This window comes from Pangasianodon hypophthalmus, chromosome 12 (assembly GCF_027358585.1).
Source record: "Pangasianodon hypophthalmus isolate fPanHyp1 chromosome 12, fPanHyp1.pri, whole genome shotgun sequence".
Taxonomy (NCBI): domain Eukaryota; kingdom Metazoa; phylum Chordata; class Actinopteri; order Siluriformes; family Pangasiidae; genus Pangasianodon; species Pangasianodon hypophthalmus.
The window spans coordinates 4,516,134-4,541,702 of record NC_069721.1 but is presented as its reverse complement, the minus strand read 5'-3'; the positions used below and the strand labels follow the sequence as shown (position 1 = coordinate 4,541,702).

The 25,569-nt window shown below is 38.6% G+C and overlaps 1 protein-coding gene across 4 annotated transcripts; it reads right to left on the bottom strand.

Annotated features, from left to right (window-relative positions):
• Positions 1–65: 65 nt before the first annotated feature.
• si:dkey-191m6.4 (rho GTPase-activating protein 22) lies at positions 66–25,337 on the bottom strand. 4 transcript variants are annotated; one of them, XM_026915685.3, is made up of 10 exons: positions 24,599–25,337; positions 20,235–20,434; positions 14,762–14,849; positions 6,653–6,781; positions 3,985–4,192; positions 3,256–3,388; positions 2,994–3,067; positions 2,779–2,900; positions 1,768–2,689; positions 66–1,634 (listed from the first exon to the last, which is right to left on the bottom strand). In XM_026915685.3, exons 1-10 carry the CDS (start codon positions 24,639–24,641, stop codon positions 1,412–1,414), a joined length of 2,142 nt encoding a protein of 713 aa, XP_026771486.2. In that variant the 5' UTR covers positions 24,642–25,337; the 3' UTR covers positions 66–1,411. The 4 variants fall into 4 exon arrangements, with proteins under 4 accessions (XP_026771486.2, XP_026771487.2, XP_053094668.1 ...); XM_026915686.3 differs by having other exon boundaries at positions 1,768–2,662; positions 24,599–25,332; XM_053238693.1 differs by lacking the exons at positions 14,762–14,849; positions 20,235–20,434; positions 24,599–25,337 and adding an exon at positions 8,868–9,577.
• Between the last annotated feature and the right edge of the window lie 232 nt (positions 25,338–25,569).

Below are 25,569 nucleotides of genomic sequence, written 5' to 3'. Positions count from 1 at the left end.
AACCTTTATAAAAGTTCATTCCCTATATCTTCACTACAGGCTTCTGGTTTCTCTGTGATATCTGGCTACACACACACACACACACACACACACACACACACACACTTCATCATCACATTTTATCACATCACACAATTTGTGATTTGTCCATTAAGGAAAAAAACACCTATAAATTATTCTCTTTTCCAGTTTTCCATTTAATTGCACATATTTGTGTACAGATACATAGCACCACATAAACTGGTTCAAAAATATGAATAACACTTAAGCACATTGAGATGGATCGTTATGACATCCTAATATGCTCGACAGTCATAAAAAACTTGTTTGAATTGTATCCAGAAATAGACTTTAGTGTAAGAAGCTACAGAGGAACATTCTGTAATTTGGTCAATTAAACCAACTGATATTAGAAGCATTAGAAATACTGGGTGCAAATCAACAAAACTTCCATTGCAGATACGGCCATGTATCCTTTATCAGTTCCAGTTGTAATACAGATTTATAAACATTGACTGCTCCTTTATCAAGTATAACAAAAAGAGATGTAACATAACTTTCATAGGTGCTGTTACTAAAATATTACTTCAGTGCCTGATTTGGACACATCCAACATGAAATATACACAGCGCATCCCTGTAATGATTTTACACACTATAAAGTCAATTCAAAATTCCAATTAACCAACCAACACAGTGAACACATTCTTATAACATTATATTAACCTCTAATCACTTTCTTAAATATCTCATAAAATCTGAGAATAACCATTTCCCATGTATGATGTGTTTTGTAATGTGACTTTTCATAACTTTTTACAAGTCCTTTCATTTTAATATAATACACCACATGAAATGTTTCCAATATTTAATCCAACACTAGAAACTATTTGAGTCACGCAAGCCAGGTGATACTTTTTCAACACAAAACCTCCACAAAGGCACTGTCATTACAATTCTTCCTTTTTTCTAGGGCAGAGGTAACACTTTATGTTCCCAAACCAAATAATGCCAGCAGTTTATACGGGCTTTGGGTGTAAATGGTCTTGTTGCATTAGTTGGGAAACTGTCTCTTTACCTGGACAAAGAGCCAAACAAAACAGCTGTAAGTGTAAACAACTGGCTAAAAAGCCTAATATTACTGGTAGGAACCGACTAACCTAACATCCACAGTGATATGTTGTAGGCCTTGTTGAATAAAGCCTTGTGTCCATCCTTACATATTCTGTCATCCTTTAGGTCCTGGTCAAGACAATCAATTAACATGAGGTTAGAGAAATAGTCATGGAATAAACATAGAATTTCAGTCCACACACTTCTAGAGACCTGAGGAAATGCAGAGACAGTACTGTCCACAGTTTCCACAGACTGGTTTGTGGATGATTTCCATCGTGTCCTAAAACACATAGAACCTAAATGTCACTTGTTCTAGTTCCAAGAGCCAGGTCCCCGAGTGTAGAAAAGAAGTCCTCCATTTCTTTTTCCAGGAGCCGATTGCGGTTTTCGGCATCCTCCCGGGCCCTCTCAGAGTTCCTCAGTTTGATTTCCAGCATTCTTTGTTTCTTTCTTTCCTGTGCCATGTCATGCTCTAATCTTTCCATCTGGGCACGGAGCAGTGCACTTGACTCTTCCAGCCTGCAGAGTGGAAAATAAGGAATCAAGGAAACATTGACACAATAGGTCCTTTCTAGAGACAAGAAAAGTTATTTTTTTTTACTCTTAATTAGAGATACAGTTATGGATGACTCTTTAAAAGTGTAAGACTTACTTGTTGATTCTGGTTTCATAAACCAGTTTCTGACTCTTCAGTTCCTCTTTCAGTGCTCCTACCACACTGACCAGTGATGAGGAGCTTTCGTCAGTGTCCTCGGCCATGACTGTGATGACTGGCACTATATTGTGTATATTGGTGTCACTGTTGCAGGTGGACACCATGTTGCCACTAGCATCCTCTTGCTCTATGTAGTTTACTTCATCCACAGTCGGTTCCGGATCTACAGAATTTTCATCTGATTCTGTCCTGGTGTCTGCCTCTAAGTTGTCACTCCCTGACACTGAGATCTCGCAAGATAAGGTGGACCACTGAGTGCTGTCTACACTTGGAAGACTCCCAGGGCTTGACGAGTATGTGACATTGTCATAGGTTGACAGTCTTTGGGATGACCCAGAATCCTTTGCGCGTTCACCTGTAGAAGTACGACGGTGCCCTCTCAATGACGAGAGTCCATTCATGAGCCAGTTTCCACTGGAGACATTGGTCACATCTGCAGATGGACCGGCAGTTTTGGCAGGCTGTGGTCGCGGTGAGGAACCTTTGAAAGTATATTTCCAGGAAGGTAAAGTTTTGGCTTGCTTGCTTGGACTGATGGCTGTCTCAGATTTTCCTTGAGAGGCTGATTTAGGAGATGGGCCTCCTGAGATACCATCCAGGGATGAGGTACTGCTGCTGCTGGGGTTGTCACTAGTGTTGGGGTTCTTCCCAGGAGGTGTTAGGCTTTGGAGATCTTCTTCAGAGATCCAGCCAACAAGGTTGGATTGCTGGTAGTGCTGGCACTGAGATCTCACTTCCATGGAGACTTCAGGTGCTTCAAACTCCTGATCAGGATACAGCTGATCATGCTTGCTGATGAGTACAGTCATGAGATGCTGGACCAGGGAGGTTCCTGCCAAATGTAATGAGAAACTGTGGTCTGAAATGAAAAGACTTTAGTGCAATGTCCTGACATACACAATTAGAGAGGTAATGAATTTAGTTTTTACATTGATGACCAAAAAATACCTTCCATGATAGCTACTGGGTCCTCCATTTTAGGACGAAGAATGTTTGGTCCAAACACAGTGGCCAAGTTCTGTACACTCATTTTGTTTTCACCAGAGTGTGACTGTACTTCATCGAGGAACCTAAAAGTTCAGACACAAGAAATATTTTACTAGGCTGGGTGAAAATTGGTTCAGTATTGTAGGTAGCTCCTAAAGCCTGTACTATGGACATACTTGCAAATATATTTTAAGAGGTTGTAGTTAGCAGAGGGAAGAGTCTTCACTTGCTGCCCTAATTCTTGTAGTCCCTGTGAATAATGGTGGCACAAAAGGTAAACATGCAGCCTTGATAAAGACTATGTTGCATCACAAGGTTAATTCTACCACAGTAGTTGTGGTAGCAGTGTGTACATAATACCACAAATGTCCATGCTTTGCAGCTACTTGTTTGGCTGAAGGGGATAGTGCTAGCAGATCATTACTGATAATTACTTACCTCCTCTTCATCTTTGGCCAAGAGCTGAGCACAAGTAAGAAAATCCTCATACTTGCAGAAGGGAATGACTGGCTCAGGCAGCTCTCTGAGGTAGAGCTTCAGCAGGGAAGCCACAGTGTGGACATCAGTGTTACTGCAAATGTTTAAAGTGTTAGTCATGGTTTATGAACATTAGTCATGATAGTTCATTCATTCATCCATCTTAAGTATCCATTTTATCACGATCTGGGTCATGAACACTGGGTCAGGAACACTGGGTATGAGGAGGAATTATACCCAGGTTAAGACACCAGTCCATTGCAGGACACTATGGACACACATTCACACACTTAATCATACCAAAGGGTAACTTAGCATAGCCAATCCAGCTGCTGGCATGTTTTTTGGGATGTGGAAGGAAACTAGATAACCTGGAGGAAACCATGTGGACATGTGGGAGAACATGTGAAACTCCACACGGACAATAACCCATAATCAGGATCTAACCAAGGACCACCAGTCACTATAGTCAATATCACAAATATCATAAAAATGGCAGTTATTTGGATTAATCCCATCTTCTTCATAATACATCAGGCCATATTTTTTCATGTTATGGCAATCCAATTGTAAAATTTATTTCAAAATGCCCAACATATCTTCACGTCACTGGTGATATAAACAATATTTAGAGATACTGACGCACTAATCCTGACACAAAAAAGAGATATTGACACAAAAATCCTGTACCTGTCAAACTGAGGTTTCTCTCCACAGTCAAAAGCATCCTGAAGCTCTTTGACCAGGTTGGCCTGGCCTGGCATCCTGAAGAGACCCTCCTCATCAAGTCCTCGCTCCCGAATAAAATTCACACACTGCTCGACTAAAAGTGGCACAAGTCGTACACCAAATTTCTTTTCGTACTGAACTGTGTCCTCCAGGCCTTGTCCAAAAATTCCTATCAAAAATAGTACATAACAGAAGACAGCTTATGCTATTACACTTGCAGTTAATTGTAAAGAAATAAAGACAATTCAATACTCACGCACAACTGGAATATTTGACTAATACAGACATGTAAAGTCTTTAGGATATTATGTTTCTGTAACACAAATATAATATAAGGCCTCATCTAAATAGCGTTTAACAGCATTTGAAAAATCCTGCCAAAAACCTGCTCTTCTCCAGCCGAAGTCCAGACCACACTTCTGATGATACAGCCGGTGTGCAGCACAATCACAGTTGTCATATACTGGGCAAAAATTATAGTAGCTCAAAGAGGAACATGAACTACAAAACAACACTCGTTTTTCTGGGACAAAAAACGGCATATTTTTGATTTTCTTGAACATCTGGTCACTGGTATCCCATTCCAGTGTGTCGCATGGTGCTCGTCTCGACGAGTGAGATAGAAATAGCACGCAGGCACGCTTACAGAGTCAGTCCTATCAAAGCTTAAAAGCAGACGGAAAGTTTTAAAATGACAAATTACCAAAAAAAAAAAAAAAAATGGATTACAGATTTAGTCCTTATTATGTAACACACCAGTTTATTCCTTTGAGGAATATCGGTGGCTGGCTAATGAACACCATGGCGTCAGTGCTATTTCTGTAAGTGGGGAAGTCAGAAACATTCCTGACACTCGATGGTAAGAGAATATCTCTCTAGTCCTGCTTGGAATGTATGCTATATTTAGTCTACATGAAATCTACATTTTAATGTATTATTATTATTATTATTATTATTATTATTATTATTATTATTGTAGGTCTACTAGTCCAGTGCCTCCCACAGGGGTTGTAACACAATGCCACTATCTGTGTCTGTATCAATGACTGTCATTGATCAGTATCCATTTAGGACAGATATTTGTATCTGGATTTGTATCTGGATTCAGATTTAAACCAGAAGAAGGCATGGTCTAGATTGGAAGGGTTTTTGTGCAGTTATATACTTTTTGCACCTGCTGTGACATTTTCTAACTAGTTTAGTTTCCTCTTTTTCCCACTTTCTAAAAAGATTAATAGAATGCCTCCTATTTATATCTGTATTTGTATCTGTTTACAATTTGGAATCATCCCTACTTCCTTTCACAGAAGACAGTACTGTTATTTCATGTCTAGTTCACAAATCATATGTTAATCTAGATATCTTTACGAACTATTTTAACATACTATTAATACCACAGTATTTGAAACCTAATCTCAGGATAAATAGTCAGCATAACACTTTAGTCTGCGAGTGTGAGGATATTCTGGTGAGGAAAGATATCCAACATTGGATCGTTGAACATTGGATCATCATTTTAATGAACTGAAAAGGACTTGGTACACTGATCTTTTATTTGATAAGCACATACAAGCACATCGAACATTATTCATACAGCACACATGAGGTTTTGCCAAAAGCTGAAACATGGAAATTGTTTTGTTTTGCCCCCAGAGGCAAGTGTGTATTGTTTTGTGGTTTCTCTCTGTTCTTATTGTATGACTGTGAGAGAAATAGGATGTTTCTGCTGTCTAGGCTGTTGGATAGAGTTTAGAGGAACCTCCGTGTTGACTGTCTGATTTATTATGTTTTATTGCTTGACCACGGCAGGATAAAAGAAGGGATTCCACGATGGTAGAGATACGAGGGAGTAAGGTGTCTTTGCGACTTTTAAAAATGTTATTTTACGAAGTGGTGTGGGATGGATACAGGTGGAAGATCCTCAGTGAGAAATTTTCATTGAATGACTACTGAAAACCTAGTGATTTTAATAACTGTAAGGTATAATTCAATCACATGAAGTTTTCCAAAACCCCAGGTACTGTCAAGTACAATTCCCCTTCCCCACAATTCCCCTTCCCCCATGACCACCAGAGGGCTCCCTCACTCACATTTTTTTTTTTTTTTTTTTTTTTTTTTTTTTACATTTCTTCCTTTGTTGCAATTTAACTTCCATGGCTGTGGTTCCTTTTTAGTTCCTGATCCAATATAGGCATTTTTCTGCAGATCAGATTGATAAATATCAAACAGTGCAAGATTATGTGTGCACAAGCTTTAGGGCCCACTCTACCAGGATAATGCCAGGTATAAGTATTTACTGTAGAAAAATGAATAACAATTAATTTATATGTTAGTTTTGCTCATTTCAGTATTTCGTTTCATTCCCCTAGTAAAAGTTTAAAAGTGTGCATACACACATTTGAGAGTATGAGTACAACACGCACATTTACACCAAGTTTACTTTTTATAAATCTCAATGTAACTGGGGTGGAGCTTGTAGTTTAAATCCGAGGTGGCTGTAAGAAACTTTTTATCTGACCCTGAGAGATGTGGTTATTGTAAAACACGGCTGAACCTCATGGTGCAGTTATACAGGCAGGGTTGTGATCTGGTAAGCAGGTTACCCTGATCACCTCCTATTTATATTTACCTCCTCCTAAAGGGGCCCATATGACTCGTCTGATCGCCTTCACCCAGTCGTCCATATCATTCTGGGAGTTGGCCATGAGCAAAAAGGTCTCATGGCTCACAGGCGTCTTGTCTTTTTCACCAGCTGCACCTGGGAAACAGATTAAAACTGAATATGTTTGAATGGCAGTACACCTATTATATTTTACTTTTATTAACACTGGTGTGGAGTTTCGAGGGTTTTAACAAATAAACAATTCACTATTTCTAATTTTCTTAGTGTGTCATCTTTAATCTGTCTTAATCTGAACAGTGCATTTTAACTGTCCTGTTTTTTTGGCTAATGATGCATTCATACATCATCAATCACAAATCCAACGTTCAAAGAAAGAATCATTATATCAAAGTAACATCCACATTGTCTGATAATCACACTAAAACAATAAGAAATAAAAAAAATAGCTTAAGTGTGGAGCTAATTGTATATACATGTACATTAAAATCAGGTTGATGTATCACCAGCAGATGGCTCTGCTCCCCATGTAAAAGGTGGCAACACTATACTGACAGTATAATAAACTTACAGTATATAATTACAGTATAATCTATCTATCTATCTATCTATCTATTTATAATTCATGTAAAAAACTTTTATTCTTGTGAAAGGACTATAAAGAGAATCAGGGTCTTCTTCCATAACTCAAGTATAACGCTGCATTTTCCGGACGTTCAGTCAAGAGATTTCTAGCAGTTTCAAACCAAAAATATACGACATGCAAATAAATCAATTAGATAATCAGCATCATTTAATGTAATGGACTGGACAAAGTTAGACATGTGGATGTAACACACACCCACAGTACACAGAGTCGTTCTTATCTCACTGTGGTGAGGCATTCGAATGCCATCTGTCCTCTGAGAGTGTTACGTAATGCACACACACATACTCACAGCGTGTGTGGTGTGTTGAGAAATTTGCAGTTTAATTGGACTATTACAGCTCCCACTGACCTCTTACAGATGATGTATATTAGGAAAGTGCCAGTATTCTGACATATGTAAGTCATTCAATAGCTAATATAGTGCTATTCAGGTTTTATTACACACACACACACACACACACACACTACTGTGCAAAACTCTTATGCACATGCAAAGGAATTCTGAAAGCAAAGATGCTTTCAAAAATAATTTTAATGAAAATGTTTATATATAATATAAATTAATATAAAAGCTAAAACAAATCAATATACTTGTGCACACCCTTTGCCTACATCAACTGCATCAGTTCTCTTGAGAACACTGTCATGTTCTTTTATAATCAAATTGGCTGGTAATTATTTAATAATATTTCCTTGTAATTACAGAAAGCTCCAGTGATGTTTCATCTGAAAAGGGCTCAATTTCTTAATTAATTCATTCATCTGCAGTAAATGCTTTATCCTGCTCAGGGTCGAGGTGGATCTGGAGAATACTGGAGATGAGGTGGGAACACAGCCTGGATGGGATGACAGTTTATCGCAGGGCACCATGCATAAACACACACACACACACACACACCTAGGGATAATTTAAAGCCACCAATCCACCTTCCGGCATGTTTTTGAGAGGTGGGAGGAAACCGGAGAACCCAGAGGAAATCAACTGGACATGGGGAGAATGTGTAAAACTACATGCCATCTATTTTTTTCTGTAACATTATATTTTTTGGAAAATTAATTTTTGGACATCTAAAATTTGGTCTTTTCTATTAACAAACTAAAGCAAACAATATCAAAAATGTATAAAACAATATGGGGTGCCTAAGACGTTTGTACATACCGCATACCTATAAAAACATCTATAAAATATATATATATATATATATATATATATATACATATTCCTATAAAGAATGTTTATTTTGTATTGTATTGTAAAACTAAACCAATTGTCACATTACATCAATCTCTAACTTACTTTCCAGTGCAAAACTACTGGCACACTGAATGAAAAATATCAAACCCCAATCATGGGAAAAGCTTTCTGTGTGTATTTCCATAAATATTTTTTTATACTGTTACTAATCAAGATAAAATATGAGGTATAATGTATTATATATAACGTATAACGGGTATTTTAAAACAAACACTACAGTTGTATGGATGTAATGTCAAAAGAGATGGCTGCAGTTCATGGGTCATCAATTGCTACGCTGTAAACACCTGTGTAAATATTATTAGAAATATTAACTGTACCTTGTAGTGGATTGTTCCTTCTTCGCTTGCAGCAGTTATGCCCCATGCTGTGCTGGGTGAAGACCTGGCACAGTGCTACATCGGGACCATGCCAATCACTTGAGCTTGTGTCCCTCGTACCCCAACCCAGAATGGGCACGAGTCAAGCCGGCTCAGTACAAATCATTTGGAGCTGTTTGTGCCAAATCATCTTCACCCAAAAGACGAAGAACAAGTCTTCATTCACTTACTTCATTACTTACTTCAATGGGCTAGCTAGTATTTCAGGCAACTCTTTAAATCAAATGCTGTTTTGCATGTCCCCAAAAGGTTCAAAAAACTTCTTAGCTTCATTCACCCTATTCTCAATGTACGTTGACGCAATCTGCTCTGTCAATCCTTTTCAAACAACGCCTCAGCTTTAACAAACGCATATTCAAACAAAGAGGGCAGACCAATTAATCCAAGAGCACTTGGCTGGACCAGACCCCTTTTCCCAAGCCTGTCCTGGAGCTACTGTCTTTCGTTTTCTACTGAAGCATTTCCTCTTCTTGGTCGTGTGAGTATCGAATGGGTTAAGCAGATGCTTCAGTGTCACAGTTACACTCTGTAAGTTTAAAGCCTGCGTTTGGGGGAAATTCCCGTCAGCCTGCAGGCTTTTCCCACTGGTTTCACCACCCTCTCGTCACTGGCACCACAGTAATGAGCAGTGCCATTGTTGCTTATATTCTATGCATATCAATGAAACAGTTCCCCCAACCCCCCCAACCCCCCCTAACCCCCCAGCCCTGGCTCATTGTCCAGAGGGCATAACTTCTCAGGAACAATATTTAAATAAATGTTTTGAACTGAAAGAGGAGTTTCAGTAGATTATGAGCTCTTACTACATTGATTTCTGCAGTTTTATGTGAATAATTTATATGAATTTGCACTGAAGAATATTTGCACGATGAATAATATAGACAAAAAAGGGCATTCATATTGAGTGAAAAATTCCTTATGATTTGCTGCAAATCAAGGTGATGCTAACAGATTTTGCAAATAAATCAAGATGCCCATGCCTAAACTTGCATAGTACCATCGTATGTTTAAACAGTATGTTTAATTAGTATGTTTAATTAGTGTACTGCCATAGGCGACTATAATATGAATAATGGTGTACTCTCATTTTATTTAGTATAGTAGTATGCAGTTTTTTGAGTAGCTGCAGTTAGTGGGTCATTGTTATTGTAATAGAGAAAACTGTTATAAACTGTTAGAGAAAACACACAACAGGGGCAGACTGTTTCACATTGCTTTCCATGCCAAGTACCTAGTGTACCTATACCTAGTAAACTAGCTTTAGATGTAGTTCATGGCTATGATTCAGAGGTATTGCTGGGTTGGGGGTGTATGGTGGGGTTAGTGTTTTGGGTTTGAACCTCTTGAAATATTCTATGATACTTCCAAATGCTTATTCGTAGCAGGTTAACATAACACACATACAGTGCAGCTGATTATATATGTGTCAGATAAGATTGTTTTGCGAAATGTGCTACAGTGATACTCATAAAAGTTTAACAAAACTATCATTACGATTCCACCACATTTAACCACACCATATGTTAAACAAATGTGTCCCTTAGTTCGTTTAATCACATCTAGAGAGAATTTCTATGGTGAGAAACAGGATTAACCAATCAGAATCATGGATTTTTCCTGTTTCTGTTTGAAAGCTACTAGCCAGCTAGCTCCCCTCTGAGCATAGGGATATCGAGGTGGCAGCTGATGACGTACTGGGGGTTTATTGAAGGCTTTTTAAGGTAAGATATCTTTTTCCTCCTGTTAAAGGCATATAATTTTAATCATTTTAATGACAGTGTGACTGTCATAAAGGTATTAATTATGTTGATGGTAGATTGTGACTTTAATAATTTAATGTCAAATTTAATTACCATTTAATGCTTCTACTACTGTGTTGTAGCCGTGTGAAATGCATGAGCATGTCACACTTATCAGTTTAAATGTATAGTTCATGCAGAGATTTTATTTCGCATATTAACTCCACCTGAAATGAATGCTTGACTTTGCCACTGCTGTGATTGGCTGGTGTTCTTTTGATTACATAATCTTGCTACATTTCCTCAGTATATTTACACTGATGGAAACAATTCACATTTGCGTCTGTCCACTTTATAGGATTGCACTTTAAGTTTTGCAGAACATTTGGATAGAAGCATGTGCAGTGTTTGTAATTCACCAGCATTTATTCATGCTGTTAGGTTTTGCTTTTAACGTCACACATGGAAAATGGAAGTTGACAGGTTAATATAGCGAGTGTGGGGACTTGTCCAGATGTGGTTTGTGAGAGTATGGAGTGTGCCAGTCTGTAAAGAGAAAGTAACATTAAAGGCTTGTGCTGGTTTCTAGGCTGGAGGTTAAACAGAATATCTATCTGTGTGTAAACTGAAGCGAAAGGAACGGATGCAGAGCCAGTAGGGCCAGGGCATAGTGTTAGCAACATCTGTGCTTTAGTTTAAATTGACTTTGTTTCATTGAGTGTGAAAATGAGATTCAATCTCTGTAGCAGTGGGACTACTAAAGATATTCCCTTTCAGATATCACTGCACATTTAATCCTTCCTCGAGGCTTACACTGTGTATTCCAGTAGGACTATTTCTGTCAAGTGAAATTTCATATCTTATCTTTCACACTCTACAAAAACACAAGCCAAGTCTTTTAAAAACATAACACCTTTTCACTTCTATTCCAATTATAATATAATATAATATAATATAATATAATATAATATAATATAATCATTGTCATGGGTTGACACATATTTTGTAATTATGCTCATTGTGGTACCCAGTGTCCAGCATCCAGTGTTTAACTCTTATCATTATCATTATCTTTTCCCCTCATTATGGTTCTTAATCACTGTCTCTATCAGACTGGCATATCCAATATAATCTACTGACCACATCTCACCAAAAATAACATAACATTTAATATTATCTGTGTCTATTTGTAGGAATAAACATGATAGGGCCTGCTGTTATAGGAGATTAATCAATAACAGGGAGTTGATACAGTCTGTCATAAAGCAGAGTTACTGTTACAACCCCGCAAGTTGATTATTTTCCAATAACAGCACATCCTGAAGTGTTGAACTTCTCTTATATCACAGAAATTTGCATTTTTTCTTTTAAAGAATGACACGTCATACATTTTTATCAGTTTAATTTGCATCAGCTAGTGGCAAATAATGTTGTGAAACTTCTGTGAAACAAGTTAGTCCCTGTTATCACCTACTGTATATTACAAGAGGTATATACAGTCATTCTCTCACCAGCTTCTCTTCCTTTCTTTCTGTGTCTTAAAATGAAAATGACCTAAAATACAAAGAAAATGCAAGACATGGTCCTGAAAACTCTCCCGTGATGGAATATTTAAAGTTACAGCTTTACCTCTCCTTCCAAAAATTCTAAATAAATAAATGTCTCTTTACAGAAAACTTCACCATATTAACAGTTATACACATTCTTAACTCTGTGTACTGTCAAAGCTGCTGTTATAGACAATTAATCAACACTTTTTGACCAAACAGACTGGAGAATCCAGCAGTGCTGTGGTATAAGGTACATCAGTTTGGTGTAATTATTTCATACATCTCAACTGGTGTGTGTGTGTGTGTTTTTTTTAAATAGCATCCAAAGACTACTATTAATATACAGAAAGTAATAAAGGCATTAAATTAACCTAATTTGCCACTATTACAAGTGTTTACAGATTTGCATCTTAACATATAACCCTACTCTCTTTCTGTTTGGATGGAAGCCCTGTGTTTGGCTGCTGACCCTCAGCTGTCTGCACTGCTCATTTCAAAACCGTAAAATATTTCAGTTTTACGTGGATTACTAAAGGAAAAGAAGGAGAATGTGTAAGTCACAAGGGATTAGAGCAAATTCAATATTCTGTGAACACTGAGTGGGTTCGTAGAGATTGAAATGGGTTAGTGATTACGAGGTGTGTATCTGAGGTAACAGCACACAGGTGAAATCTGATCATAATGTAGTCATAACCTTTAGTCATGGTAAAAGCCTGGCAATGTGTTTGTCCTCAAATAAATGCTCAGACTCTCAGAATGGATGGACGTAATGCTGTACCATATTTACTCATAAATTAGTCATAAATTAAACACACATACACATGTGGCTACAGTAAATGGGATGAGGAGTAAATGTGTTATTCTATTATAGCCTTTAATAAGAACAGAATCAGCACAAGACTCTCCTGTCCATCCTCTTGAGTCTTGACACAGCATGGCATTGGTTTGCTTCCTACCTGTAATGACATGGAGGGGATCCACATCTGCTCCACACAGACTTTTTACTGGTGTCTCACACGGCTCAGTGCTGGGTCCTCTTCTGTTCTCCCTCTATATCTGCACTCTTGGGGAGGTCATATCCTCACATGGGTTTTCATATCACTGCAATGCTGATGACACTCATCCTCTCCTTTCCTCCCCCTGACACCCATGTTTCTACACAGATTTGAGCATGTCTGGCAGCTCCTCAGCTGCTGTACACCTCTGGAGATGTCAAGGTCTTGTGATCTCCCTGGACAACTCTCAGATCTCACTATCTGTCACTGCGCACAACCTCTGGATAACCAGGGAAAACCAACTGTCCTTCACCTCACATTGCTAAACTGATTCTCTCATGCCAGTTCCTCCTCTACAACATTAGGAAGACACAGCCGTTTCTTATCCACAGAGGCCACTCAGGTGCTTGTTCAGTCCATTGTCATTTTGAGACTGAATTGCATCTCAATCCTGGCAGGTCTGCCTCTGTGCACCATCAAACCTCTGTAACTAATCCAGAATGCAGCTGCAAGACTTGTTTTCAACCTCTCCATGTTCTCCCACACTTCCCCATTGTTATGCTCCCTCCACTGGCTTCCGGTAGCCGGTCATATCAGATTTAAATTAGATTTAAAACTGATGCTTGCCTAAAAAGCCAAAAATGGACCAGTGCCCACCTACTTTAGAGAACTTATCACACCTCTCTCTGCACCACGTTCCCTCCGATCCTCTAGCACTGCTCACTTGGACCCAGCATCTATCAGGGTACAAGGAAGGCATGCATCAAGGCTTTTCTCTGTCTTGGCACCTAGGTGGTTGGACAAACTTCCCCTGGCAGGACAAACGTCCCCTGGCTGCCCGAACAGCGGAGTCACTAGCTTCAACAGCTTCAAATGAAGACTAAATACCTACCTTTTCACCAAGTACTTAAATTGTGTACTTTTTTGTACTGTAAACTTCTCCAACAGGGTTTTTTGATTGATGGTACTCCTAGAACCAGATCTAGTGAACTAGCATGAGGATGTGTTTTTGATAAAGACTCCAAAGCACTTCTGTAAGTCACTTTGTATAAGTCCAGAGAGACTCCAAAGTACTTTCTGTAAGTCACATCTGTCAAATGCCAAAATGTAAAAGTAACCGGTTATTCAAAATACAAGGCTTTCAGTTCTACTGCCTAGCACCATTGCAATAATGGCAAAATTGCTTAAACCTCATGTTCTGTTTACTAGATCCCATTGAACCAGGCCCTCATTTTAGATTTTATAAGACCACAGCAATGTATGTGTGTTGTTTATCTTCAGCTCATATATTAGTGATATTCCCATGTCCTGAAGGTTGCTCTGTGTGCGCAGGTGGGTGAGACTGTGACAGTGACTAAAATCACCTTTTTTTTATTTTTTCTATTTACTCTCAGGGTGAAATGTCCTGGATAAAAAAATAGGCCTAGCACAATAACCCTGATTATTGTTTTAAATTGTTTAATTATTTTGTGGAAAAAAAAGGTTTCAGACCAGGGATTTCAGACAATGTTAAGTTTTTTTGTTTTATACAGCTCATTTCTTTTTCTTACCTGGGACAATCTCAAATAGATATCGGCCTGCTTCCTCAGGATTAGCTGTAAGCTCATTCACTTGGCTTCCCTTGAGTGAAATGCAACCCTGCGGCGATAAAAAAATTGCATTAGTATGTTTAAAATACATGTTTTAAATGTAAACACATTTGTTTATATAACTCTATTACTTTTACACAAAATAAGCATTATTGATGAGCCTTGTTAATCTGTCAATCTGGATTAATTTGACTCCTCTAATGGGTTGAACGATCAAGTTAAAGAAGTGTCTAATCTATTCACCATGATTTATTGAAGAAGTAGCACCAGCAGCTCATGAAGCCATTTACTTTTCCAGCAGACATAGTGCTAAATCCATTCCTATTAACATCAGACTGTGGCAGAAAATGTTTAACACATTTTTCAGATTAGTTCATTGTTGATTGTCATTGAGGGTCCAGGATTTAACCTCACAAAGATCTCAGTACTTCAAGATGCACAGTTCCATTTAATATAAATGGTAAAGTATATCACGTAAACATATCTCAGTTTCAGACTTTCATTTATATCCAGTAATTTATCCTGTTTAGGGTCACGGTTGATCCGGAGCCTATTCCAGGAACACTAGGCATGAGGCAGGAATGCCCAACTGATGGGAGAACATGAGAAACTCCACACAGACAGTAACCTGAAATCAGGCTCCATCTGGAGACCCTGGAGCCATGAGGCAGCAATACTACCTGCTGTGCCACCATTCCACCCCTAGGCTTTAGACTGAAGTATTGAATTTATTTTCAGTGATCGTTTACATTTACCCACTTGAAAGTCACCGTTATCTAAAGAGACTTTAAAGCATGACAGTATATCACTTCAGCACTAGCAGTCTAAGGTTAAGGATCTTGCTCAAGCGGCTTTCTGGCTGTCCTAGGATTTTAACTTACAACCTTCCAGACACTAGCAGTGCTAAGTTACCTCTGTAGCCAATTATTAGGTTCGGATTCAACTGAATAGTTGGCTATGAACAATTCAAAATCCTTGCAGATTAGATAAAATAGGTGCGGTATGAAGATGGCTCATTCTCTATCTCCTTTTTTCACAGCATGTAATTTGCCTGTGAAGCTCAGCACTTGGAATTCTATTGATTAAAAGAAGGAAAGCAGACTGGTTTGACATTTGCGCACACACCCTGGTGAGTGAAGCATTTGTGACTGGTAGATTATTGACAGGCTCTGATGAGAAGAGCTGTCTATTATACACTTCAGGCAGTCTGAATGAGTTGCTTACAAAAACCGAATGTTATTGATTGGGCCACAGAACACTGACAGTTGTTAATGCCTGTATTTGTATTCTGAGGAAAATGTCAATCATCTGGAAATGGTGACGGGCAGGTTCAACCCACTGTCTGGAGCAAAATTGCACAATTTAAATGTGTGGTGGATGTATCCCACCAGCTACAGCCCTCATACAGTACATACACTCACCGGTCGCTTTAATAGGAACACCTGTACCCTTGCTCATTTATGCAGCTATCCAATCAGCTAATCATGTGGCAGCAGCACAGGTCAATCATATAGAATCATGCAGATACAGGTCAAGAGTTTCAGTTAGTGTTCACATCAAACTGCAGAATGGATCTTTGTGATTGTAACTGTGGCTTGGTTGTTTCTACCAGATGGCCTGGTTTGAGCATTTCAGAAACTGCTGATCTCCTGGGATTTTCACACATTTTTTTTTTTTAGCACGAAAAACAAAAATCATTCTGTGAGCAGAGGGTCTGCAGGCTGAAATACCAGAGGCTGAAATGCAGGCTGAGAGATCAGAGAAGAATGAACAGACTGGTTAGAGCTGACAGGAAGTCTATATTAACTCATATAAGCACTCTTTACAACTATGGTGAGCAGAAAAGCATCTCAGAATGCATAACAACAGTCTCTGTAGTTTAAACAGAATGGTGCGAAAACCAAATCTTGAGGAGGATGGGCTAGAACAGCAGAAGACCACATCAAGTTCCAGTCCTTTCAGCCAAGAACCAGAATCTGAGGCTATCATGGGCACAGACTCACTGAAACTGGACAGTTGAAGACTGGAAAAGACCAGGTGATTTTTTTCCCTAATCTTCTACTGTCCAGTTTGGGTGAGTCTGTGCCCATGATAGCCTCAGATTCCTGCTCTTGGCTGACAGGAGTGGAACCCAATGTGTTCTTCTGCTGTTCTAGCCCATCCACCCCAAGGTTTGATGTTTTTCGTGCATGCTGAGATGCTTTTCTGCTCACCATGGTTGTAATGACTGATTATTTGAGTTACTATAGCCTTCCTGGCAGCTTGAAACAGTCTGGCCATATCCATTTCTTATCAACAGGGTGTATCCACCCAAAGAACTGTCACTCACTCAATGTATTTTGGTTTTCACACTATTCTGTTTAAACTATAGAGACCGTTGTGTTTGGAAATCCCAGGAGATCATCAGTTTCTGAAATACTCAAACCAGCCCATCTGGCACCAACAACTTGCCATGATCAAAGCCACAGAGATCACACTTTTCTTCATTCTGATGTTTGATGTGAATATTACCTGAAACTCTTGACCTGTAGCGGCATGATTTTATGTACTGCGCTGCTTGATTGGCTAATTATATAACTGCATGAATGTGAAGTTGTACAGGTGTTCCTAATAAAGTGGAGTGTATATTGTGAATAGCCATCACACCACATAGTGGAGTGCTTCATAATTTAGATTATAGACAGAGGAAAAAACTAGTACAGAGCTCATCCCAGTTCCCAGTCATCACACATTATCCTACTGTATGACTGACAGTAAAAAGCTAATGTTCACCACAGGTAAGCCTTACACAAACCCAAAAACTATATCAAAAACATTCTTGTATAAGAACAAAAGTATAGCTTTTGAAAACTTACTTCAAGATGTGAACTCTAAATAGAAGATATTCATAAACCATTTAAACTTAGACAAGCTCGTGCTGGTGCCAATGCCCTTCCAAACTACACAGAGAGATTTAGTGAGTACAATCAACTCACTTTGGGAAAAATAATGAGTGTGTTGAAACCCTGGGAATACTGCAGAATCCAGGGGCTGTAGTGACTATTACAGACTTACCAAGACATAATGGAGAGATTGAGTTGAAATGTTAGTCACATGCTCTGTGATGGACTGATCAGGATTTATACACACGCAGTGTTCCTGGGATAGGCTCCAGATCTACTTTGATCCTGACCTGGACAAAAGCACCTACTAAGGATGAAGGCATGAATGAATGTTGGTCACATGGTGGCTAAGCAATTTTGCTAAAGCACTCTGTCATCTCAGGAGAGTATTTGGATGAAAAAGGAAAGGCAAAAGCAAAGCACACAAAGTTCAGTGTATTCTCCAGGACCAGCTCAAAGTTTGAGTACAGACTATTAAGCAACCCTGCCCTTGTCAAGACTACATCGATCAGACCACCAACTTAAAGAAATGCTGCAGAATACCAGACCAGGTCAAGAACCCATCATTTGAACAAGAAATCTGCCTAATTATTGTGTCGGACACATCTGAATAGATGTGTGGCTGAGAAGGGGATTATGCCAAAAGTCATTGCTGTGCTTGTGCATTACAAAGATTATAGCTTGGCCACATTTGCAATCTTTGGCCAGAATTCTGAGAGGACAATGCTAGTAGCAACAATTAAAATTCTAGGCATACATAGGCACTCCTGCTTCACACTGTAAACACAATAGCTAAACATTTCAAGGATTGTTTGAGTATATCCATATACCAAACCCACCCTGATAGTAACTGGAAGATTTTGAAAAGAAACTTTGCAAATTAAACAGCATATTGGAGGCAGAATTCACCGGCTGCACTAAGAGTATTACTGCTACAAGGTTTTCAAAGGGACCAAACTACAGACAATGTTGTAACCTGAGGCAAAATGCTGAGAGTTCTTGTTGAGCTAAATAGATGTAAACAAGGACATTCTCCAAAGCACTTCTACCTGGAGCCATCTTATGACAAACACAGGGCTCTTCAGCTAAATATTCTGTGGGACTATCATCCTTCCTTTGGATGTGAGCCAAGAGACGCCAAGAAGCATGATACTGTAGATGATAGGAGCTATTGTATACCATTCAATAGATTCAGGTTCCAGCTAATTCCAGTTTACTTTCTCATTATAAGCAGGCTGATCTACTCATCCCCAAGTGCATAAGTCATTTCAGCAAGCAGACCAGAGCCCTCAAGAAGCTGCTTGCTATAGTATTTACTGAGATAAATAAATCCAGTAAACTCATTAGTCGGGATGTTGGGCTTTGACAGTCTTGCACTAGATGAGTCCATGTTTCACCCAGTCATTTCGTATGCCTTTCAGCTAACTATCAATTATTACCTACAATATTTACCATGTTATTACCTCATCCATCTGCTTATTACTGTACTATGAGTGAGTCTAGACGGGAGCTTTGCTCTGTTGCCTCAAATCCTACGTAAAAGCAAAGACATCCCTTGACATAACTGTTTAACTGTTCCGAGTGCTGATATTGGAGGACATATCCCACTACACCTAAAATGGCAAATGGGATCCATGACCTGCCCTGCTTCCAAAAACCTACCTTTCATTCCTCAAGAACAAAATGTTTCAGGGTACTGCTGGTTAAAGATGAGTGGGAGGATCTTGCCACCTCACCTAGAGGACAGCGTCCACAGTAGTACAGCAGGTCCCATTGAGCAACAACGAGATTCCATTTAAGGATGAGGTGAGATTCCATTTAAAGAGGACATTATTCTCTGTCAAATTTCTTAAAGGGGTTTTGGGTAGAATTTGCAGGTACAAAGTAAAGACCATTAATATTTTAATAATCCCATGTACAGAAAGCCCTGCTGCGCAGAATCTACATTTGCTAACAGAATTCTTCCACTTACTGTAAGTTAGGTAGCTAGCTAACGTTCCTTTTGCTAGACACTAGTTTTCTCATTTTCTCCTTGCCTACCTCAGACAAATGTTTTTGCACAGACCTCAGAATGTCTGGTGGACATCTTTATCATGGATGGCAACTCATCACCCGAAGCTAAACCCTAGCAAGACTGAGTTGCTTTCCTAGTTTGAACCTCATCAAGATATTAAGCTATTTTTCTTTGCTCATGTTGCTAACCTGATTTAGTCATATACTGTAAGGTTCTGCTTTACAGCATTAGGAAGTTCCAGTGTTTTCTCTCCTTTGAGACCACTCAGATAAAGCTTTTTTGGCTTTATCTGCTCACATGCCTTTATTGTGATGCTACTGCTGTTGTTCTGGCATGCATTACTTTCTTCAAAGTGTGAATTACAGAAAAAGTGGCTAAATTTTTGTTCGGGCAACTAAGACGCAAGTTCAAGTGGGGACCCAAAGAAATTATCAAGTAATAAACGTGTAATAAACTATTTCACATCCTGGCCTAAAGCAAGTATTCAGCAACCTTAACCCACTACTGTGCTGCCTAAGTGTATTTATTAGTCATGTACCTGAGGCTTTGTTTCCTCCTCGTCCTTGTAGAAATAGAGATAATCGGAGCGCAGCACGAACCAACGCAGCTGCCAGTTCTTCATGATGCTTCTCTGCTTCTTGAGCCAGCCTGCCTTCAGCACTCCCTCATGGAGACCTGGAGATGTAGAACTACCCGAGCCATGGCTCACCTCGCCCATCACCATGCTCTTTGACCTGGCTGTAGGTAAAGACAGCAGACATCCTGACGATTTATTTTCATCTTATGATATTTTGTGCAGGTGAAGATTATATTTACAAATTTTTTACTGAAAGAAGATCATTATTAGCATGATTATTTTTTATCATTAAACAATACCTTTGCTACTTTAATTATGTTCAGATTAATAATAAAAAAATGTATGTCACTGTCTTTTTTATTTACACTCCCATCTATGCACATGCCCTAAGAAGGAGGTAAAGGGTATTTCTTTTCCTTACTTGCGTTAATATAATTTATATTGCTAGTAATTAACATAGAGGTACATTAGGTTGGGTATTTTGAAATAGATTAAAACTGTATTTTACAATCATAACAGATGGGCTACTGTGGCCATAAACTAGATATGTGAACACGTTTAAACTTTAGATTCAAATCTAATAACTTACTGGTCATAGTGTTCCAAGTCAGACTTGGCACTAAATATTTGTATAAGGATTGTAGACAAATAGATTTTTTTTGGCTACCACACAGCAACCCGATCGCACACGTCACAGTTCATAGGAACTGTAACAAGAAAGAATGATTTGGTTAGATTTCATATGAATGAAATCACAAGAAAAGCTACAACGGCTTAGACTGCCCCTCAACCTGATCTTAACCAATATATTGTTCTAATGCATTGCCTCGTGCAGGTTTCTGTACCTGATGTACAATTGTGAGACCATGTTGACTACCCTTAGGTAAGTGTTTTATAGCTTCTGTCCAAATATCTGTGTATTTTCTGTCACTGATGCTCTTTTCAACCCTAATAATGCCTCAAGGGTATCATTGAGGTTGTAGTGCAGGTCTAATGGTGCTGTATATTATTCAGTTATGTTGGACAAGATTTGATTCTGAATTTCCATGTACTGTAGATATATACCTGCTTCCTTCATTTAATTCCAACACAAATAGGGTTCTTTTTTGTATGTTAGGGGCTAAAATGTTGGTAACAGTAAAATAAAGTACAATTCAGCATATTATATGACACTGTAGATTATTTTTAGTTATAAAACTGCTGGAATATTTTGAAATGATGTGGATCTAAGAGCCAAAAAAGCACCATTGTCTTTATCAGTATAGCATAATGTTAAAGTTAAAACTATTTCAGGTTTTCTTATTATGATATACTGTCATACTGATATATCACCACCACTCTATTTGTTATACAGGCATTAAAGAACTCACCATAGAATAAGCCATTAAAAGAGACATATCCAGATATGATAGTTAGGGGAGGAAATGAGAGCTGAATTGTTGCAGTTATGAACACTGAAGGGCTGCACTCGCCTGAACCACAGGGGCTCTGAGGACAGACTCATCATGTATAATTTATGGAAATCAATCCTACACCCAGTGTGCCTGTTGCCTCTGGGCCTTAGGCACTCGATCAATGCACGTGTAGCTTTCTAAAAGAAAATCTTTTTTTTTTCTCCTTCCTTTTTATTTGACACTCTAATTCATGTGTCTCAGGAAGTGTTGGCTTTGATAGAAACCTGGATATTGCACCAGTATTGCACAAGTATCACTTAAGCATTTACTGAGAACATTTAAAATGTAATTGTCTGAAAACAGCCTTATTAACATATTATGTGTTGATATTTCTATAAGCCATGTCTCTTCTGTCTTTTGCACAGAATGAGTTTGAGGAAACCGGACAATGTTGTCCTGGCCTCTGGTCTGAAAAAAAAAAAAATCAATAAAGCAGATGCATTGCTGATTGTAATTTCATTGTGTGTGTGCACATGTGTGTGTCCTGTAGTGTAGCCTGCTCTTCACTTCAGCAAGTGAATGTGCTGAGGACCCTTTAGGCAGTTTGTGTGTAGGATTTAGCATAGTGCATATCAGTTGTGGAGAATTATGTAGTGAATTAGTTCATTTAGTTTATCTTGAACCTATATAATAAGCAGTCTAGTCTATGGCCTACTTTATAACATTTATATATATATATATATATATATATATATATATATATATATATATATATAATACATACACATATATACACACACAAATCTATCTATCTATCTATCCTATCCATTTGGTCTGTAAAAAATATTGAATACTGAACATTTTAGTATTTCAGTAATTTTATTTTATTTTATTTTATTTTTGGATCTGTTCGTCCATTTATAATTTGTGATGTTAAGTAGTAATTAATAATCACATTTTAACGTCTCATGTTGAGGACTGTTCTAATGCTAGTCATCTTGTGGCAAAATTGTGCAAATGCTCATCGAGGGTGTTTTATTCATTTCATGGATAAAAACTTGGAACATAAGCAGATGGTGTGTTACATTAGTTCGTAGCTTGATTAATGTGCAGGTTTTGCTGATGTGCATATTTTCCTATTTCTAAAGCAGATGTAAGAAACATATTTTACAACTGTTGCACAATACAGATTGACAGATTTATATCTATTTTTATATAATCTGTTCCTCACAGTTCTGTCTTGGCTGTAAATTTGTGGCAGGGCTGTTTGCACTGTGGTAAACGTAGCCTTTTTAACTTTGAGCCAGTTTGGAAGTCAGTGTGCAAGCTGAACACAGCACAGTATTTCATTTTGGAGACTTCTTGGTGTGATGATTCATACCTTCCCAGTCTGTCATGGTTGTTTCTAGGATGTGGTTCGTAAAATATCCCTTTTAGCACACAGCAGCACAATCAGAGTTACGATCCATATACTCCCATTTTTCTCTTTAAGACTGTTGTAATCATAATTAGGGTATTAACCATGTGATCAGGCATATGCTGGAAATCTGTCTGTAGCAGATGGTGTTATTAGAAATCATCAAAGGTACTGTTGCTATGGAATTACTGTTGTTTGGAAGGTTTGGTGCTGTCTTCTGGAAAGATCCAATGCTTTAATATTAATCATTACGTCTAAATCTGGAGTCATAAAAGCTGTTTGATTTAACACTGTATCAGCAGTAATACAGAACATTTTGTATTTATAATAATATGTCAGGTGATGAACTGGACCACCTTATTCCAAATATGTGTGTTGCACTTATGTATATTTTTTAGTCTTTGTATGTAAAATTTAGTGTCATCCATATTCCATATACAGATCACCTTCACAGCCTGCGCTGCGTTTTCCGGTACATTTACCAGAAACTGTGCTGCTGATGGTTAATGAAGATAGACCTGTGTGTGTGTGTGTGTGTGTGTGTGTGTGCATATTTTAATATCTTGGTGGGGACCTTATGGGAATATCTTATAATTTGTCCTTGTGGGGATTTTTTTAAACAAAAATGCAGCTTTTATTAAAAAAAGAATAAAAGAATAAAGGCCTAAATGTTTCCTTTGCATAACTTATGTGAAGGTTAGGGTTTGTATCATTAAATACATAAATAATAATGTCAGTGGAAGGTCCTCACAAGGATAGTAAGACAAACGTGTGTGTGTGTGTGTGTGTGTGTGTGTAAAGGAGGGATGTGCCCAGCTGCTGAGAGGTGTAACCTCAGCTGTGTATTCATGGTCAGCCACCACACAATGAAACTGAGGCAAGGAGATTCTAAATTAAGGCTTGTTTCGTATTCTTTCCTGCTTCTTCTTATGTAATGACAAGCTGTTTGGCCATTATTTGTGATCATTTGTAGCAGTGTAATTTGTGGAGGATTTATGTTAGCCATGTTTGAAATGATCCATAATCGGCAAGACATATATATATATATATATATATATATATATATATATATATATATATATATATATATATATATATATATATATATATATTATTCCCCTTAACATTAAGCTTGTACATTAAGTAGTTTAATGCTTTATGCATTATATCATGCATATTAGCCTTAACTGCAGATTTCTCTCTCCATATCCACAGAGCACATATTAATCAGCACTAAATAAGCAGTAAATAATAAATAAGCTTAGTATACTGTATGAGAGCATGAATAATGTCATCAGCACATAAATCCAGTGTCAAATAACATAATGACATAAGCACAGATTCATCAAAGCAACATGAGCCGAGTATAACAGAGCAGGATTTTATCATCAGCAGTGCAGCTCAGCGTGATTAAATGATGCAAGCTGAACTGGAGATGCAGGAAGATGAGTGTGAATGATGTGTGTGTGTGTGTGTGTGTGTGTGTGTGTGTGAGAAACGGAAGCATACTGTACCTCTCCTGGTCTGTTTGATCTTAGGACTCAGCATAGCCGTCATCACTGCAGCCCTCACTCCCTGCTCAGCATATTATTCCTCCAGCTCCCTCTCTCTCTCTCTCTCTCTTTCCCTCTCCTCCTCTTCCTGCTCCGCCGCAGCTCCCTCTTCTCCTTCAACCGGTTTTCTGTCTTCTCTCCCAACACCGTCGTTCTCCTGCTGACCTCATAGTGAGACGGGGGAGGGATCCCTCACACACGCTTACACACACGCTTACACGCACGCTTACACACTCCCTCATAAGCACTCCACACCCACTCTTTGGTGCATTATTCATCCAGCCTCTCTTCATTGACCACTCAGTGTGTGCGCGTACATGTGTGTGTGCGTGTGTGTGTGTTTGTGTGTGCGTGGTATTACGACAATAGGCTTGACGTTTAATTGGCCACAGGCATGTGAGCTCAGCTTGGTTTGCTCTCTAGGGATCTCCTCTTGTTCTTCCCTTTTTTCTCTTCTGCTCCAGCTCTCTCTGTTTTTCCCTTTCGTCTGCCTCTTCTCTCTCTTTCACAACAAATCTCCACTTATCCTCTCACCTTGTTTTTTCTCCTCCATTTCCTCCTCCCTCACTAAATGTGTTAGATCACAGATTCATCACAGAGGCAAAAGCTCGATGGAAAAACGATCCCCTCACCTTCTATGGCCTCTTTTTTTTTTTATCATTTCCAAGAATATCAGAAGACCACCTCCAGGATGGTAGTATAATAACTCTTGCTCTGCTGGTGCAATTGAATCAAGCGTATGGAGAACAGCTGCTCCTCTTATAGGCCGGGTGGGGGAGGAGGCAACTGAAATGAGAGAGCAGTAATGGCTCCTTCAGCACTTGCACCCTTGTCAGCTGGCATGTTTCCCTACAAATGATCCAGAATTTTCGAGCAAAAATACGGAGGAATCAAATTAACCAAATAAGTGTAAAATATCCTGATGAGTGTGA

Coding starts and splice junctions, on each gene's coding strand:
- si:dkey-191m6.4 (XM_026915685.3), bottom strand. CDS start 24,641: ATGACGGCTATGCTGAGTCCTAAGATCAAACAGACCAGGAGAG. Junction 6,782..14,761: donor TCTATTTGAGATTGTCCCAG/GTAAGAAAAAGA, acceptor TCTGTTTCCCAG/GTGCAGCTGGTGAAAAAGAC. Junction 3,389..3,984: donor GAGAAACCTCAGTTTGACAG/GTACAGGATTTT, acceptor AAACATTTGCAG/TAACACTGATGTCCACACTG.